Raw genomic sequence first — 18,257 nt, 5'->3', positions numbered from 1 at the left:
TTAATTTGTGGTTTTTCCACATTCACAGGTGGATCCCAGCCAATGCGGAGGGACCACTGCAGTGAAGTACACTCATCCCTCCATATTTGCGGCTTTGATATTTGTGGCTTTGATTGTTCACAGATTTGATTAATACATTCTCTCTAGGAATATCTAGATCCTTCGGCGCAACTCTATGGTCAACTTTAACCAAAAGTTGCATTGAGGGTCCTAGAGATTCCTAGAGAGAATACTCCACTAGGCATTTGTAGCTCTATGGTCAGTGTCTGTTGGATGTCAACCACAGAGTTGGTCAGCTCTAACTAAACGTTGCACTGAAAGACCGAGAGAGAACACTCCACTAGGCATTTGTAGCTGCTCCAACGCAATCCTAGGGCCAGCGTCTGTCGGACGTTGACCATGGAGTTGCGCTGGAGGACCTAGAGATTCCTAGAGAGGTGTCCTCTCAGGTTAAAAACGTGGTGTTCTTGTTATTTGCTGTTCTTCCATATTCAGGGGGGTCCTGTGCCCCTAACCCTAGCAAATATGGAGGAACGAATGTCATCTCCTTAGCCGGTTTCCCTATGGCTGCTGCTGCTGCACTGCAGAAATAACGCTTTCATAGCCATGGCTATGGATGGAGTCATGGGATTTGTAGTTTGTTTCCTTTTCAGTCCTCCCTTCCTTCTGGAAGACGGCGCATGCGCAGTTCTCCCCCCAACGCCGACACCTGAGGAAGCCTTGGTCGTCGTCGTCGTCGTCGTCGTGGCTGCACCAACTTCTCCTCCATCTTCTTCCTCCCCTCAAGTCTTCACTCTCCCTTCCCTTCCCTCACACACTTACCAGGTACCGGGGCTGCCAGTCGTTAGCAGCGTCGATCTCCTGGAACTCTTGCTCGATGGTGACGGACATAATGGCGGCGACGAGGGCGACACGCTCATCCCCCTCCCTCGCGCCGGAGCACTAACCGGTCCTCGCCTGCGCCGCTGCCGGCCGTCGCGCTACCTTTGACTAGGCTCGGCACCACCGCGCAGGCGCACAAGAGGCTGCTCCCCACCCTCACCCTGACGCCGTCGTCGTCGGCACGCGCATGCGCAGGAAGGAAACACGCTGGTCTACCGAGAAGAGCTTGGGAAAGGAAAAAGAAGAAGATACCTGTGATGATGATGACGTCACTGGAGGCTTTGGGCGGGAACTGACTGGAAAGGGCTGGCTGTGTCCGGGAGGGAAAAGAGAGAGAGAGAGAGAGAGAGTGTGTGTGTGAAGGCAGCAACAGGAAGGGGGGAAGTTCCTGTTTTTGTGTGTGTTTTGCGTCAGTGTTGTCAGGCCAAAGAAAGCGGGCGCTGTTTTTGTTTGTTTCACAGACAACCAATACATGCAATCAATTAGATAAAATAAAGCGAACCTGACTATGGTTTGTGCTAGAACAAAGCTACATAGCCCCCAAAACCCACAAAAAACTATGGATGCCGGCCACGAAAGCCTTCCACTTCACACTGACTATGGTTTGTTTGTTTTTTCCACAGACACACAGCCCTAAAAACACACTGGGTGACCTTGCTGTTGTTGTTTTTGTTGTTAAGCTTTATAAAGCACTGTAAATTTACACAGTGCTGCACATACAACCAATTAAAACATGAAATAAACCTGCCTATGGCATACATTCTATGGAAATAATTAAACCTAATACATATTGATACATCCTAACAACATTCAAGCCATAAAATATAGCAGACAACAAATTAAAACCTTGGGCAAGTCACACGCTCTCAGCCTCAGGGGAACTCCATGGCAAGACTCCAAACTCCGAACAATAGTGAATTTGAAGGCTTTTACGGCTGGCAGCCATCGTGGGTTTTTCGGGCTGTGTGGCTGTGTTGTGTATATATGTGTGTGTGTATTTATACTTTCTAAACAAAGCTTAACAACAACAACAATAATGTTACCCAATGAGCTTTTAGGGCTGTGTGTCTGTGAAATAAAAACCATAAGCAGGTTTATTTTATCTATTTTGATTGTATGTACAGCACTGTGTAAATATACATACATACACCCTGGACAAAAAAGGAGCACAGTTAAAAACACTGGTAGAAAATAAAATAAAGCATACACCTGGAAAACTGCAACAGAAAAGAAGAAATGCTGAGAGTAAACAAGGTTTGGCTACCAATTCTGGAGGGAAAAAGACTCAAACAAGCAAACATCACCCAGGCTCAAGCATTTCCCTGCAAGACAATGGATCGCCAGTTAAATCAGTGGTCCCCAAACTGTGCCCTTTAAGAGAACTCCCAGAGGCCTCAGCCATGTTGGCCAAATTCTGGCAGTTATGTTGGCTCACATGTTGGTCTGGGATTCTAGGAGATGAAGTTCAAAATCTAAAGAGCACAGTTTGGGGACCATTGAGTTAAACAGACAGAAATGCCCCTCACATATTCTTCACACAACACACCTCCAGGCTGCGTCATTCAACACAGCATGGCATACAAACTAACTCTGCCATTAACATGTAAAACCACTTCCTTCCAAACCAAGGGTCCTACAGGTATATGTGCTCCAGACACTTCCATGCCACTACCTTATGAAGATGGTAGCCACAGATGCAGGCGAAACATCAAGAATAAATTCTTCCAGAACATGGCCACACAGTCTCAAAACAAGAATAAGAAGAAGGGCCCTCCCTCCAGTCCATCTGCCATAGTTCAGGCCTCGGAGAGAAGAACAGCTGGACTTTATCCCCTTCCCCACCGCCATTCACTACTCCTTCTGTGTCGTGTCTTTTTAGATTGTAAGCCTGAGGGCAGGGAACCGTCTGAATAACTATCTGTAAGCTGCTCTGAGAGCCTTTTTGGCTGAAGAACAGAATAGAAATACTCCAAATAAATAAATAAACACAGAAAACCTTTCAGAACAAATCTTGCCAAGAAAATCCTATTATAGATTCAGTTGAGAGTCGCCATGAGTCGGAAATGACTTGAAGGCACACCACAACAACAAAGGACCAAGGAAAGCCAGCACTGTTTTTTTCTAGCGCTGACACACACATGCACAAAAACTGGTCTTTCCTCCTTTATATAAAGCTAAGCGTGTGCACACACAGAGAACAAAACGATAGGTTAATTGATCACAAAAAAACAATCTGTGCAGTGTTGCTACTTCCTGATACAGCATATTTTCCAGTAATGTGCTGGAACCATTCTCCAAAATAGTGCACATTCTTCTCCAAGATACAGCGATGCAAACAAAAAGTTAACCATCAGTGGGGCATGTATTTTGTGCATTTTGGTTGTTCCAATAAAGGTATCACTGTTTTGTGGCTTTTCGATGTTATTGTACTCTGCAGCCAACACAGCTACCCTGGATATATGTAATGTACTCCACAGAAGCCAACTAACATCATCAGGACTCTTTAGCAGACATAACTGGCCAATTGTGACACAAAATATCGCAGTCCACAAAATATTTTTAAAGCAGTGAAAGTAAATTATCCTCAGAACCAGTGTGGTGTAGTAGCTTGCGTGTTGGGTGCATCTATAGTGTAGAAGTAATGAAGTTTGGCATCACTTTTTAGGGCTGTAGCTCCATCCTGTGGAATCCTGGGAACTGTTGTTTTTACAAAGTCTTTAGCCTTTCCAGGCAGAGTTGGTGCCTCACAAAATTACCAATCCCAGGATTATGTAGGAGGGAGCCCTGGTTGTTAAAGTGGTGTCAAATGATTCTTTCTACAGTGTAGATGCACCTAAGGTCATCCATGGAAACTCGCTCCATGGAAAACCTTGAGCAAGTCACACTCTCTCAGCCTCAGAGGAAGGCAAAGCCCCTCTGAAAAAGTCTTGCCAAGCAAACTGTGATAGCATTGCTGTAGGTTGGAAACAACTTGAAGGCACACAGCAGCAACTAATTTAAACACAGTGAGACAAGTGGCCCATTCTTATGTAAAGGATATATAGTATTTCCTTTAATTATCAGTGTAACATTACAACCAATTATATCTCAATTACAGTTGCCAGAGAGGGATCCTAAACCTTTAATGGTTCAATAGCAGAGGAAACTTCAGCAAATGTTGCTTGTCATCTAAGCAGGTAGCATCTGCTGAAATTCCTCCTTCTGCACAATAAAGGTACATCAGCCGGCTCTTGTTTTTATTCTGAAAACCCTAATCTCAATAATAGGTCTATCTATCAGAAGTTCTTAACTGCCATCAGGTTGACTTCAGCTTTATTCACAGAAATTGAAAATATGATGGCATGGACAATCTTAACTTTAGTATTCAATTATTTATTTTTACACGTCTGGATCTTTTTTAATTTTTTCATAGCTGCCCTTCCAAATCCTAATCTTCTTTCAGTGCCTTGATTGCAGTCTCCACTCTTATTAATGACTGAGCCAAGACATCAAAAAAGCAATTTCAATGTCTTAATCATCTACTTTAAAGTTATGTTAATAATCTGTGCTCATTATTTTTGTTTTCTTCATGTTCAGCTGTAAACCTGCATTTACAGTTTGCACTTTCTTCCTTGATTTCGTCTTTAATCATTCAAGTCTGCTATTTTCTGCTAGTAGTATGGTGTCAGCATGTGCTTTAGCAAAGGCTTTGACTGTATAGATCATGAAAAGCTATGGAATTCTCTTAAAGACATAGGGGTGCCAATACATTTGACAGTCCTGATGAGAAATCTGTACTTAGAACAAAAGGCCATGGTTAGAACAAAATATGGAGAAACAGAATGGTTAACAGTTGGCAAGAGGGTCAGGCAAGGCTGGAATGTACTTGTACTTTGAAGATATGATATGTAAAAGAGTAAACCATTCTGTTTCTCCATACTCTGTCCTGACAGTAGCCTCTTGGCCTGAATATAGGTTATGCATAAGGACAAACAAACAAAAAAGAGTTTTTGGCACACCCGTTTCTTTAAAAGTAATCCATACTTTTTAATAAGCTACGCAATCAAAGCCTTTGCTATCATCTATAAAGGCTGATTTTCTTTTTAAATTCCTTGTTGTGCTCCATTATCCAATGCTTGTTTGCAATATGGTCCCTAGTACCTCTTTCTTTCCTGAACCCAGCTTTAATGCCCGGCCTTTTTTGCTCCATATTAGCAGTACTGACAATGATATTTCAACAATAGGTCTATTAGCAGAAAGAGCTCTGGTGCCACAATAAACTACAGTCCCCAGAATTCCAGAGCAGTTAAGGTGGTCTCAAAAACTGGATTATGTCTGCAGTGTCAGAGTGGATTGTTTCTGCATATACCAAACAGACCAAGAAATTATATATATATACATACATATATATATATATATATATATATATATATATATATAGTGTGTGTGTGTGTGTGTGTGTATATATATATATGTATAATGTGTGTGTGTATATATGTAATATATATAATATAGCTGTAATATGTAATATATATGTACAGTGGGATCTTGTTACCTGCTGGGGTTTGATTCCAGGATTCCTGGTGGATAACAAATATGTCACAGATAATGAACACTGTATATTTTAAATTTTTGCCTTTGTGTTTTTATATTTTTTACAATTTTAATTATACAATTGTAATTGTCGTGTCTTATATATTGTTAGCCGCCTTGGGTCCCACTTTGGGAGAAAGGCGGCACACAAATAAAATAAAATAAATCCCATTGCATGCAGCCATGGCAGTTAAATTAGAGCTTTGATTTTATTATTAAGAAGACACTTTAAAACAATGGTTTCACCCCCCAAAAAAAATCCTGTACCCTTTTAATAAGATAATTTGGACTCCAGCTCCCAGAATCCTCAGCTGTGTTGGCCAATAGCCAGGCATTCTGGGAGCTGGAGTCCAAAATGTCTTATAATAAGAGCATAGTTTGGGGACTGCTAGTTCAAAATAAAACAAGGCAACATTTCTTAAATTGAAAGCCATGGCAGTTTAAAAAGGCGTCTAAAAGGGGCCTTGATGCCACTTCTGCTTGAGAGGAATGATGAGGCGCCTGTGAGGATCATATTCCTCCCTCAGAGGCCTAGAGGCTGGTTCTGCCTGAGGGGATTCGGCCTAGCGCCCCGCCTAGGCCCAACCCTTGCTAGAGCTGCGCCAGCCACTAGTATCATCATCATCATCATCATCAGCCTGAGCCCAGCAGAGAGGCCTACTTGAGGCGGGGCCAAGAGGCAGGGCCGACCGAGGGAAGGGAAAAGGGCGCCCGCGTGGCCGAAAACGGCGGCATGTTCGTGGCTCGGAGCATCGCCGCCGACCACCGAGACCTCATCCACGATGTCTCCTTCGACTTCCACGGGAGGCGCATGGCCACCTGCTCCAGCGACCAGAGCGTCAAGGTGAGAGAGCCATTTTGTGGGGCACACGCCTCAAGATGGAGGAGGAGGAGGAGGACACCCACCCAAAGACATTCCTAGCTGCAGCCACACTGGGGAGATAGATAATAATAATAATAATAATAATAGGTTTTATTTATATACCGCCCAATCACTGGGAATCCGAGCGGTTTACAATAGAGGGGATAACAGACAGTAACCCGGTTTGGTAGCGCTTTAGCTCTCTGTCTGGCTCAAGGCTGTGGAGTTCTGGGAATTGGGAGTTTGTTGTCTTGTTTTGCCTTTTTAAATTATTGTAACGCGCCTTCCATCCCATTCTGGGAGAAAGGCGGGGTACAAACCCTTGAAATAAGTAAATGTGTGCCAACTGAAGGGTATTGTGATCCTGTACTTAATCGTTTAGAAGAAGCTTGCACTGAGCTCACTGGGACTTACTGGCATGCAATGGGTTGTATAGAAGAATGGGTATCTTTGGTTCAAAACACACTGCAGGAATAATCCAGTTTGAGACCGCTTTAACTGTCCTGGCTCAATGCTAGGGAATTCTGGGAACTGTAGTGTTGTGAGAGATTCAGATTTCTCTGTCGGGGAGAGCTCTGGTGCCACCATAAACTACAGTTCCCAGGATTCCCTAGTACTGAGTCAAGGCAGTTAAAACGCCCTGAAACTGGATTATTTCTGCGTTGTGTTTTGGACCTTGGTTGGAATTTACTTGGCATATATGTTATAGTGACCATCTGGTAGATAAATGGCTGGATAATATTACTTGCAGATTAATCCTAGGTATGCTTATGCAGAAATAAAGCTTACTAAGGCTGCATCTGCAGTACAAAAATAACCCAGTTTGACACCACTTTAACAGCCATGGCTCCAAGCTATGGAATCCTGGGAAGTGTAGTTTCTCATGGCACCAGAGTTCTCTGACAGAGAAGGCTAAATATATCTGAAAACTACAGTTCTCAGCGTTCCATAGCACTGGGCCGTGTTAGTTAGAATGGTGTTGAGCTGCATTAATTCTGCAGTGTGGTTGCAGTCTAAGTTAATGAGGCTTTAGTGATAACTGATATAAAGATATGTGGCTTTTAATTGCTCTTGTAAAATCAGGAGGAATGCATTGCTGCAATTGTCACCTACAAGTCCAAAGATCTATTTTTTATATAACAATTTTCCTATATAAATAATGCTTCTGTTTAGAAAATTAGCATTCCAGGTGGAACTAAACATATGTCTATTTCTGCATTTAGTGGAAAGTCAACATTGTGGTTTCTGAACATGTATCCTTTGGCAGTTAAAACATACTTCTGCACTCATTATTTGTAATAGTATATATAGCTGCTGGTGAGGATGAAGAACCAAAAGTTGTCCAGAATGAGTTACCCACTTTTTTGCTCCACGGAAGCAATTGTTATTTCTAACAAGGAAAGATAATACTGGATAAGAATGGTATGCATGCATATGAATGTCATATTAGAATCAAAATGTATGGCTGACATGAACTGAGGAATATTTCTGGGTTTATAGTCTGATCATATTTTCCCTGGCTTTTGATTTATGGACTTTTTCGCAGGACTCACTTCCTAGTGCTTTCTCTAAATTTGTATTTACGCTGGTATGATTAAAATCACTCAATGTAAGCTTTTTTTTCTTTAATAGGTTTGGGACAAAGGAGAAAATGGAGAATGGCACTGTACTGCCAGCTGGAAGGTAAAGATATGAGTCTGAAAATGAATTATGGTACAAGCAGTCTACATACGTGGATGTTACCTGGATGTCGGATAATTCAGATCGCCCAATAAAAGCCTTGAAATCACTACAAACCTGGAGGTACTTGCCCTGCTCGCTGCCACACCTGGGGCCGTGTTTTGGAGCGAGGCTTCACTTACCCTTCTCTCCTTGCCTGTCGTGGCCGCCATGTTTGGAAGCGTGTCTGAGGGTGCGGAAATGCCCACAGCCACACCCCCGGGCAGCCGCGATGTCGGATAATCCAGAATGTCAGATGACCGAAGGATGGATAATCGAGATTCTACTGTATTCTAAAGAGACTTCAAAGTTTACTTAATGATTTTTTAAAATTCTGTTCTGAGATTGTTCATAAACTAAAATGACTGTTACTGTAATGTTTTGTCTATAAATTCTAATCCTTCTGAATTTTCCAGACACACAGTGGGTCCGTGTGGCGTGTTACCTGGGCACATCCAGAGTTTGGACAAGTCCTGGCTTCCTGCTCTTTTGACAGAACAGCTGCTGTCTGGGAAGAAATAGTTGGAGAATCAAATGATAAACTTCGAGGGCAAAGCCACTGGGTAAGATCTGAAAAGTGATGAGTTTGATTCACTCATTCCACATTTGTTTAACATTGATGGGTGAGCATATTGCCCACTAAACTTCAGAATTAAGAGATTTATTCATTTTTTTTAAAATCCAAAGCATTTTTTTCCTTATGTATACTGTGCGATATTTACTGTTGTAAGGGTTTTACACATAACTTTTTCGTTTTAATCAAACTAAAAAAACATACTCAGTTTCCATAACTTCTTTGTAGCTTATAATAGTTCTAATATAAATAGCAATTGGTTATTTTTCTGACTTTCTTCATTAACAAGGTCCTAATGATGAAATTGTTACATCTGGTTCCTGTCATTCTTTGTTGACAAACTGTATTTCATCTAATAATAATAGTGCTTGAATGATATTTCTGTTAATGTTTTTCATTATTTAATGACTACTGCTTGTATCTTTAGGTAAAGAGGACTACTCTGGTTGACAGCAGGACATCTGTTACTGATGTAAAGTTTGCTCCTAAGCATATGGGTCTCATGTTAGCAACATGTTCAGCAGATGGAGTTGTTAGGATCTATGAAGCTCCTGATGTTATGAATTTGAGTCAGTGGTCACTTCAGCATGAAATCTCATGTAAACTAAGCTGCAGTTGTATTTCTTGGAATCCTTCAAGGTTAGTTAATGTCACACTTGACAGGCTAATAAGCAATAGAAAGAAAAACCAATGGGTTAAATCCAATGCTTTCTGTTACCAGAAATGTCGTGTTAGTGCAAAGTCACTCTGCCTGATATTTTTTGGTCCAAGATCTCTGATCCTCTGTGTAGCATTTTCACAGGATTGAAAAGAATGGGGCTGGGAGGTCTGAGGGGTCTTTCTTATGCAGTACAGGTTGAGTCTCCCTTACCCGAAATGCTTGGAGCCAGAGATGTGTTAGATTTTGGAATACCTGTATTTGCATTTACGTGCATAATGAGATACCTTGGAGATGGGACGCAATTCTAAACACAAAATTCATGTATATTTAATATACACATAGCCAGAAGGTAATTCTATAAATATGTTAATAATGTGCAAGAAACAAAGTTAGTGCATTAAACCACTGGAAAGCAAAGATGTCACTATCTCAGCCACCCAGATTTTTTTTTTAGAATAGTTTTGGAATTCCAAATAAGGTGCACTTGGCCTGTATGTACTGTACTTAAAACATTAATAATTAAATAAGAGATGTTGAGTATAGCATATGACTGCTAAATCAGCCTCCCCTCGCCAATTTCCTGGATTCAAATTCTCATCAGCCCCTGCCTAGGCTCAACAGTGGTGATGAATGATAGAAACAAGCTGATCAACATCTGGAGGGGTGCAGACTCATGTTGAATGTACTAGTCCCGGTTAGAAGGAACAGGCGATGTGACAAACCTTCTTTGCTTGGGACCCTGGGAAGTCACTTCCAATTTAGTGCCAGCCTAGATGATTGATTGACTGATAGAAGACACATCTATTCTATTCTATTACTAACTGTCATTGTCTTGGAGTTTTAAGAACAGGTCCTCATGGTTACAATTCCTAGTAAATTTGTGTGTGTATCTAATTGCAGCTCTCGTGCTCATGCTCCTATGATAGCTGTTGGAAGTGATGATAGCAGTCCAAATGTATTGGCCAAAGTGCAGATTTATGAATACAATGAAAATACCAGGTGAGAGGAAAAGTTAATTTAGTAATAAGTTAAAATGCTTCATAATATTGTTTGAGACATCGCCTATGCTATTGATATGTGTGAAGATTGCAAATACATTGCTTCTGAGGATTAAGCACATATTCCATGAGTCCACGGAAGATGTGAACTTCTTCTTAACAAGTTGTCCCTCATGGTACAAAATCTTGAAACTAGGTAGGCAGGATTCCAATGCAGCATGGGAGTCTGTTAAAATTAAGTGTTTAAAAATGCAACAAGCATAAAGGTATTTCAACAGAAACTTTATTTAAAAAAATGAAATTGTGAGGTGGAAGGGGATTTTTGTTGATGCTCTAGACAAAGTCAAACCACAGAATCTCATCCTGCATACTTCTACTTAGACATAGGATATATTGCCAGAAAAACTATTTTTTCCCTGTTGTTTTTTTTTTTTCATTTTGGTGAATGTAAATGCCCTTCTTTGGAGGTCTTTAAACTGAAGCTGGATGGCCATCTGTTGAGGATGCGTTGATTATGATCTCCTGCATGGCAGGAGGTTGGACTGGATGGCGCTTGTGGTCTCGTCCAACTCTCTATGATTCTATGGGAGGTGATAGTGTGCCCCCTTGGTTTACAACACATGGCATTTCAGACATCAGTATTTCAGAGAGAACATCCATTACTTTTTAAACGAGAATGCAGATAGGGACATCCGCATGTGTAAGTGTCCCTTATGCATGTGGATGTGCTTTTTCGGCTGCTGCAAGGGTTGGTATTTCTTTCCTTTCTGCACAGTGCCCAAAGCACCCTGAAAGTTATTACCAAGCCCTGTAGCTATCTCACATGGGCATTCTGTGCTTCAGGGTGAGTAGGCAGAATCAGAGAAACCCTCCCCAACACACATTGATTACAGAAGCATTAAGACCCCTGAAGGATGCCTGTGGGTCTCAGTACTGATGTCATCTTTGTGTATCTGGCTATGGGGGAGGTAGCCATAGCCAATCTTTCTCTGGTCGTACCTGCTTTCCGTGAAGCATAAACTGGTCATACAAGGTGATTTTGGGACTTTATAGTAGACTGAGGGATGGCATATGGCTCAGCATAGTGTATGCATACATTTTTGCTGTGCTGTGGGGATGTTGAATTGAGACCAGTGGGTGTTAATTTTTGAAGGCAAATTGTTTACTTATTGGTTTAATAGTTTGCTTGTGAGAATTCAGTCAAAAATCTGTGTTGTTTAAAAAGATCTTAAAGGAACGTATATCTCTTTGCATGTTAGGAAATCATAATGTACTATTATTCTCTTATTCTTCAGGAAGTATGCAAAAGCAGAAACTCTTATGACTGTCACAGACCCTGTGCATGATATTGCATTTGCTCCAAATCTAGGAAGATCCTTCCATATATTGGCAGTAGCTACCAAAGATGTGCGCATTTTTACATTAAAACCCCTAAGGTGAGCTTTGAAGCAGATGCTATTGTCTAGTGTGGGACCAAATGTAATTTTTTTCTTCCTTTTCAAGAATAAAATTAATATTTGTAGTTAAAAGAATCAAATAGCTTTGGGCTAAATCCACAGTTTCTGCCTAGAGTGCTCCCATTGAGTTCAGTGGTACATGAGACTTTGTCCCCATACAGACAGGCCAAAATAAAGCTGCTTCGGGTCACTTCGGAGGTACTCTGTTTAAATGATGCATGTGTCCTAATAGTCCAGAAGCTGAGCCAAAGCTGCGCTCCAGTTCTTAGGATTGGATCGTGGCTTTGGCGTGGATTCCGGATTCTTAGGACGCATGCAACATTTAAACAGAATACTTCCAAAGTTACCCGAAGCAGCTTTATTTTGGTCTGTCTGTATGGGGCCACTGTTTGCTCTACTGAAGCATTGGGGTTTTTGGTTCTCACCAAAGTGCACCAGTATTGTTCTGCTCTGTGCCTAATATCCCAAGACAGGTTTATATGGCCTTCAATTTTCCTGCTTTGCCCATTTTTTAACCTGAGGAATCTTACAAAAAATGCCGCAAAGGGCCATCACCCATTTTTTCTGCTCTCTTGTTTAACCTCAGGAATTTTAGCAGCAGAATTTTTTAACCTCAGGAATTTTAGCCCTTTCCTGTTTTTTTGTCTCCCCTCCATCCCCCCTCCCCCTGACTCAGAAATTGCTTCAGAGAGCCCTCTCCTGTGTTCTAGTGCTTCTCAACAATTATTTCCTCTTTTCAAATCTATCCCCATTTGGAATTTTGACTCGGAAACTGCTGCAAAAACCACTGTCAGTTTTTGAGGCATTTAGTACAATATCTTAATAGGTTATGACTGCCAGAAATAGGCACACAGACTTTCTCTTTTTTAAACAGTAGTTTTAGTGTGTCGGTTTCTAATCTTCACACCAGTAGTAAGTACAATTCTAATACTCTTTGGATTTCAGAATAGCTTTCTCTATTAATAGTATGGTGAAATACTATAATGAATATATAATGAATTACTTGAAGCAGATTAGACTTCAATGTAGAATTTTACTTTTTCAATAGAAAAGAACTGACCACTTCATCAGGACTGACAAAATTTGAGGTTCAGTTAGTGGCTCAGTTTGATAATCACAATTCCCAAGTTTGGCGTGTAAGTTGGAACATTACAGGCACAGTACTTGCATCTTCAGGAGATGATGGGTGTGTAAGGCTTTGGAAAGGTAAGCATTTAATCACTTACTTCTCTGTGACATAAAGACTGAGGCTGCAGTCCCATATAGGTGTACTAGGAAATAAGTCTTCTGAGCTAGGTCAGACTTTCTTCTGAGTGAATTTGTTAAGAATTGTGCTTTGGGTTCTCTTACTGGAGCTTTATTTATATAATAGTTATTTGAGAATATATCTCTTAATGTTTAGATTAAAAACCCACCAGTCAGTAACTTGATTCTCATTAACATCAGTTTAATATTTTATCACAAAAGTAAACATAAGACAGTGTAAGTTCAGGTAATCTAATTTCATCTATAGAATAATATTTACATGTATGGTAATGTTTTGCCACAGTATTTCTTTGGACACGTTGAGTGGGAGTGCAAATTGTGTGGCTGTCCAGGTCATTAGATTGCAACTCCCACATGCTTCACCATTGTTTGTGCTCTCTAGGATTACTGAGAATTGTGGTTCCAACAGAAGGCTGCATGATTTCTACCTCTGAACCCAAGAGATAGTTGTTTTTGTGTCTTGTGTTTTGAGGGGATGTGCCATTTTGATGCAACTGTGTAACCATAATTTAAACAAAAAAACAATTGGGATTTGTGGAATTTTCCCTCAGCTAACTACATGGACAATTGGAAGTGCACTGGAATTCTGAAAGGTAATGGAAGTCCAGTCAATGCTAGCTCCTCTCAGCAGGGAGTTTTTAATGCTCCATTTGGCACAACCAATGCAAGCCTTCAGAATTCAGTCAATGGAACATCTGCTGGCAGGTAAGATACTTTGTATGTAAGTTCTCCATTTTTAAGAATTATTATTGGCACTAAATCTTAAGGACACTATGTTTTTCATGTCTATTTATTAGTTGAAGCCATTATGTCAGTAAATTTAGCTTCAGTTGTGCTAGTTCTTAAGTTTTAAAATGCATAAACAAGTTCTGTGCAGTTACTGTTCACATACTTAAATACTGAGACCTTTACATATTTTTAAACTGTGTTATCTACTTTTTTATCTTTCTACTCATAGCAGCTGGCTCTTGCTACCCTTTAGTACTTTGACCACTAATTATCCTACTGTTTCTCAACCAAGGTCTCTTTGACTTCCTGCTTCTGTCCTCTTCTACTTCTTGAAACTCCTTGGGAACAGGACCCTGTTTTTCATTAGCTCTTGGCAACCAGTTTGTTCAAATAGCTTTCATCACTTGAGTCTGTTTTGACCTGCCCTCACAAACTTGACTCTGAAAGGAGCAATGTTGATCAATGAACTTTATCTGTAGGACCTCCTCTGGCACTTGGATACAGACACAATGGTGACATTTGATGGACAAAATTTGGAGCATTGCTGTAGATCTATTTTTCACATTTTTTCTACAAATGAGTGCTGGAAACTTTACTATTATGTTTTTTTTTATTCCATGCTTGGGATAGCACATGCATTAGTAGTAAGGGTACACTAAGTGATGCAGCTTTTTAAAACACCTGGACAACATGGCTGCATTTATCTGAAGGAATATACCCATATTTCTGGATTGTAACTGATGTGTAACTTTTTTCATGTGCTGCTACTTGAGATTTTCACCTACTGCTGCTCAATCAGTAGGAGTCTGGAAATAAGAGACAGCTGTTGCTACATGGAAAACATGGGCTGTTAGCTTGTGTTGACAACTCTCCAGCTGGTGGGGAGGGTATGTTCTTTGCTGTTCGGTGCTCTAGCTGTAGCCTTCCTTGAACTATGCCACAATGGTGGCTGTTCGGCAGACAAGGGAAAGGGACAGATAAAGTTATGACCTGGCAGTTGCTCAATGCGGAATGTCAGAGCAGCAGCATCTTTGGATAGCTGATTGCTTCATTCTGGGCTCTGTGTGATATCTGCTCTCTTGACCACCCCCCAAAAATACTAAGAACTTTCAAATGCCACAAGGGCTCCTGACACTCTGCCACCGTTCCCACTTGCTGCTCCTTAAATTTTATTTCAACTGAATGATGGAATTCTTTACACCTGTTCAGTTAAACACTCCATTATGTTAGTGACGTAATATTTTCATACAGTGTGATATATTCTAGGGCACAACTTTGGTGTAAGAAAGAACAACGCTCTAACAGTGATATATGTACCCAGCTATTGTCAAATTCTGATTATTATTATTTTCCAGTATTTATTATGAATTTGAAAGTGGGACAAGAACACCTATACCGTAATTAATATGTTGCAGGCTCTATGTAAGCAGAAATTAATTTAGTGGTTTCTAGAAGCAAATGGATATACATTATTAGACTGCTTTTCCTGTTTTTTAGGGTTCAACTCTTTGGTACTTTTGTTAGTAAACTCTAGTAACTCTACTAACATTTTTGAAGATCAAAGTCAATCAGTGTTTTATACTTAACTGGAAGATAATTTAAAATTGTTTGAGAAGTGATTGAAAAGATTAAAACTTAATAAACCTACCAAATACTGCTGTACAGTATTGTTATTGTGCTTATAACCATGTGTGTCTAAAATTGTGATGCATTCTCCCTTCTCCATTTGTATTATGTCCTTTTTAACAGAAAGCACAGCTGATACCAAGCTAACTGGAGTAACTTTGCTGTTTTGCTGCTTGTTGCATGCACACAGGAATGGAAAACGAACTCCTTTTCCCCCTCCCCAGCGCCGTTTGACCTCTTCCCAAGACACCAGCAGTCTGCCTACTACTAAAAGCAAATCAAAAGGGTCTCTTTAAAAATGTTGTATACCGCACTCTGCTAGCCAGCACACTATGACCTTGTTGGAACCTGTGAAAAAAATAGCAGGATGAGCCCTATTACAGAAACACTCCTGTCCTCCCCACAATCAAAGAGGGAGAAAGGGGGAAGTTCACTACATTAAAAAGGATTACTGTCCTTGCATTCTGAGGTGTCAGGAGAAAAAAATCTGGATGTGAAGCTACTGAAATTTATTGGTTTTCATTAAATTTGTTTTGACTATTTTATTTTGTTGTGCTTTTTGAACTGCTCAGATTCTTAACCATTGGAGTGTTGTTAATGGACTTGTAAGATGCAGACGTAACTAAACCATGCAGGCAACATTGTAACTTGACAACTGTGCAGTTGGTATCTCAAATTAGTTTGCTATTGCTTCACAGTTAAAAACTAGTTCAAAGGGAAAAAAGCACCCCACAGACAAATTAATGCCATTCTTGTAGTTGTCTTAGTGAGAATGATCTTAACTGATAGTTGCATGATCCTGTGGCATGATTCCATGAAATAATCAGTAAGATTTCCTCTGGTCATAGCTTTGTGGTGGAGTACCATATCCAAATAAATGCTTGCTATGTGGCATTGGCAGGTTGCTCTGGGAATTATTATCTGAAGGGTGCATCATGTATTGCAAAGGGCATACATGCTGCTTCTGCAGTTATAATCTCTGAGCAAATGGAAGCAATGTTGGCTGTAAACATTCATTTAGATATGGCCAAAAAATGCATTGTTTTACTTAGCAGCATGTCAATGTAGCTCTAAATTTGTCGTGTCTCATATTTTTACTAACTTTTGCCATTCTGTTTGTAAATTTGTCTACGTTTCCAAAGATGATAAAATGCTGTCTTTAATAGTACGGGTAAGTTATAAAAGTTGACAAGTCCATTAGCCCTTAATGTTCCAGGCAGTTGGTTTTTCCCCCCAGATTTTTCCCATAAATATGTATATATGAAAACTGTATTTCAGCAGAATAGGAATCACTTTTTGTATATTGTGGAAATGTAAAAATTGTAAAAACGAGCTGTTCTTACACCTCATCTATAATATGTTCAGTACAGTTAATCTAAATTGGATGCAAATACAGCAGATGTACCTGCATAATTAATGTGTGCCTGTTTTTCTGCAGTTGTTACTATGAAAATGAACAGCATAGTTTCTAGGGATAAGCAAATGTTGGTAGTTAGAAACTCACTTAATTTGCTGATGATTTAGTCTGCACACAACACATGCTTACCATTATCTCCTGTGGCTGTATTCCTACAAGAAGAATTTTCCAAGTTTTATAATCATTCAGCTACATTTTGAAATGGGAACTTGGTTTTGGCCATTATATTTCATTTTATTTTTAATTTTTGCATGGATTTACTAAAGCCCTCTCCCACCTGCCAGCTTGTTCCCTCCTTTGGTTCTTGTATTTACTACTATTCTCTTTCTTCTGTTTTTGTGTGTGTGCGTTTTTTTCTTTTTGGTGTTCCTGTCTTAATTGTTTTCAGGTATTTCTTTCCCCCTCTGGATTCCCCACGGGCTGGATCAAGATGGTCCAGTTATGCCCAGCTCCTACCTCCTCCTCCTCTGATAGAACATTCTTGCGGTGCTGACACTTCCAATCTCCAGTATCCTCACCGTCGCACACGATATATCTCTCGACCTCTTAAGCTCTTGCGTGAACATGAGGGGGTTTAATGCACATTTAAACTGTATTAAGGGCCTTATTCAGATGCTTGTAAAATGGTTCCATTTTAGACTGCTTGTTTTTGCACTCCTCCCTCCCATCAGAATTCAGTGGTGGGTGATCAGGACATGTTCTGCAAGATGAACCATGATATTTGGAAATCACTATGTTAGTACTTCTGCACCCAACAAGTGCTAGCCCTACTATTCAATCCATTTTTAACTATAATAAAGATGCTTATATTAAGTGTGAGTTATGCACAGCAGATGCATACAAATTACTTGGTCTGTTCCTTTTTTAAAATACTCAGCTTATTATGAACTTTGTAACTTGGTTTCAGTCCATGCCTCCCCTCCCCCATTGGTCTTGGAAATGTATCTTTAAGCGAATAGAACTTGAAGAAAACTGGTTTAGACTGGAGATAAAAGATTTTGTTTTTCCATATTTGTAAGTTTGTAGGTCTTTTTTTTTCCAAATACATAGCAATAAAAGGGAATGATGAAGTCATTGAAGTGTTCCTACGGAGTCTGTAACCAAAAAAAGGGAAGAGAGATGAATAACATGACAACACTTTCATTCTGAATAAAAATACATGAACTACACAGTCTTATGGAAACAGGTTAATGAAATACTTGAAATGGTACATCACATATTGCTTATATTTACTCTGAGATACATAAAGAGGCTGTCAGAGGAATGCATAGTCCAGCTGTCATGCTGCACCTCTGACTATAGGTTTGTCAGTTACATTAAACATCTTGTCTTTGGTATTACTACACTCACACAGTTCAACTGTAGGGTGTGATATCTGGACATAACGTCACCCATAAGACTTATGTTCAGTCAGTCGGATTTGGTAGAGGAGAAGTCAGGATTAGAAGTCACAGAAAAATAGAGTTCAGAGACTTGTAGCACTTAAAAATACTT

At 40.1% G+C, this 18,257-nt stretch overlaps 2 protein-coding genes across 9 annotated transcripts in view; one reads left to right on the top strand and one right to left on the bottom strand.

The window, feature by feature from the left end:
• LOC149317182 (tyrosine-protein phosphatase non-receptor type 2-like) overlaps positions 1-1,015 on the bottom strand; it is a 36,814-nt gene extending 35,799 nt beyond the window's left edge. For 2 of the 5 annotated variants that reach the window (XR_016280596.1, XR_016280597.1), the window contains exon 1: positions 823-1,015. Coding sequence is in view for 3 of the 5 variants with exons in the window: in XM_089516991.1 (XP_089373117.1) it covers positions 823-920 (98 nt within the window). In the remaining 2 variants the exon portion in view is untranslated. The remainder of the gene's footprint in view (positions 1-822) is intronic. The other 3 variants (XM_089516991.1, XM_089516990.1, XM_089516992.1) reach the window with 3 other exon arrangements.
• Positions 1,016-5,792: 4,777 nt separating this feature from the next.
• On the top strand, positions 5,793-17,582 carry SEH1L (SEH1 like nucleoporin). Of its 4 annotated transcripts, XR_016280595.1 has the most exons (10): positions 5,830-6,298; positions 7,949-7,999; positions 8,452-8,598; positions 9,037-9,248; positions 10,171-10,269; positions 11,564-11,704; positions 12,774-12,931; positions 13,543-13,696; positions 17,152-17,498; positions 17,529-17,582. XR_016280595.1 is itself a non-coding variant. In XM_089516989.1 (9 exons), the coding sequence occupies exons 1-9, from the start codon at positions 6,188-6,190 to the stop codon at positions 14,020-14,022; spliced, it is 1,083 nt and encodes a 360-aa protein (XP_089373115.1). In that variant the 5' UTR covers positions 5,793-6,187; the 3' UTR covers positions 14,023-15,459. The 4 variants fall into 4 exon arrangements, 3 of the variants coding, with proteins under 3 accessions (XP_089373115.1, XP_089373114.1, XP_089373113.1); XM_089516989.1 differs by lacking the exons at positions 17,152-17,498; positions 17,529-17,582 and adding an exon at positions 14,013-15,459 and having other exon boundaries at positions 5,793-6,298; XM_089516988.1 differs by lacking the exons at positions 17,152-17,498; positions 17,529-17,582 and adding an exon at positions 15,470-15,821 and having other exon boundaries at positions 5,829-6,298.
• Positions 17,583-18,257: the final 675 nt, after the last annotated feature.

This window comes from Sceloporus occidentalis, unplaced genomic scaffold, assembly GCF_023333645.1.
Source record: "Sceloporus occidentalis isolate IW3139 unplaced genomic scaffold, rSceOcc1.0.p SCAF_3, whole genome shotgun sequence".
Classification (NCBI taxonomy): domain Eukaryota; kingdom Metazoa; phylum Chordata; class Lepidosauria; order Squamata; family Phrynosomatidae; genus Sceloporus; species Sceloporus occidentalis.
This window is presented reverse-complemented; position numbering and strand designations above follow the sequence as displayed.

What these genes read in the sequence shown, in the direction of transcription:
- SEH1L (XM_089516987.1), top strand. Translation starts at nt 6,188, where the DNA reads ATGTTCGTGGCTCGGAGCATCGCCGCCGACCACCGAGACCTCATCCAC. An exon ending in CCAGCGACCAGAGCGTCAAG is followed by an intron (nt 6,299 to 7,948) that starts GTGAGAGAGCCA and finishes TTTCTTTAATAG; the next exon opens with GTTTGGGACAAAGGAGAAAA. An exon ending in ACTGTACTGCCAGCTGGAAG is followed by an intron (nt 8,000 to 8,451) that starts GTAAAGATATGA and finishes TGAATTTTCCAG; the next exon opens with ACACACAGTGGGTCCGTGTG.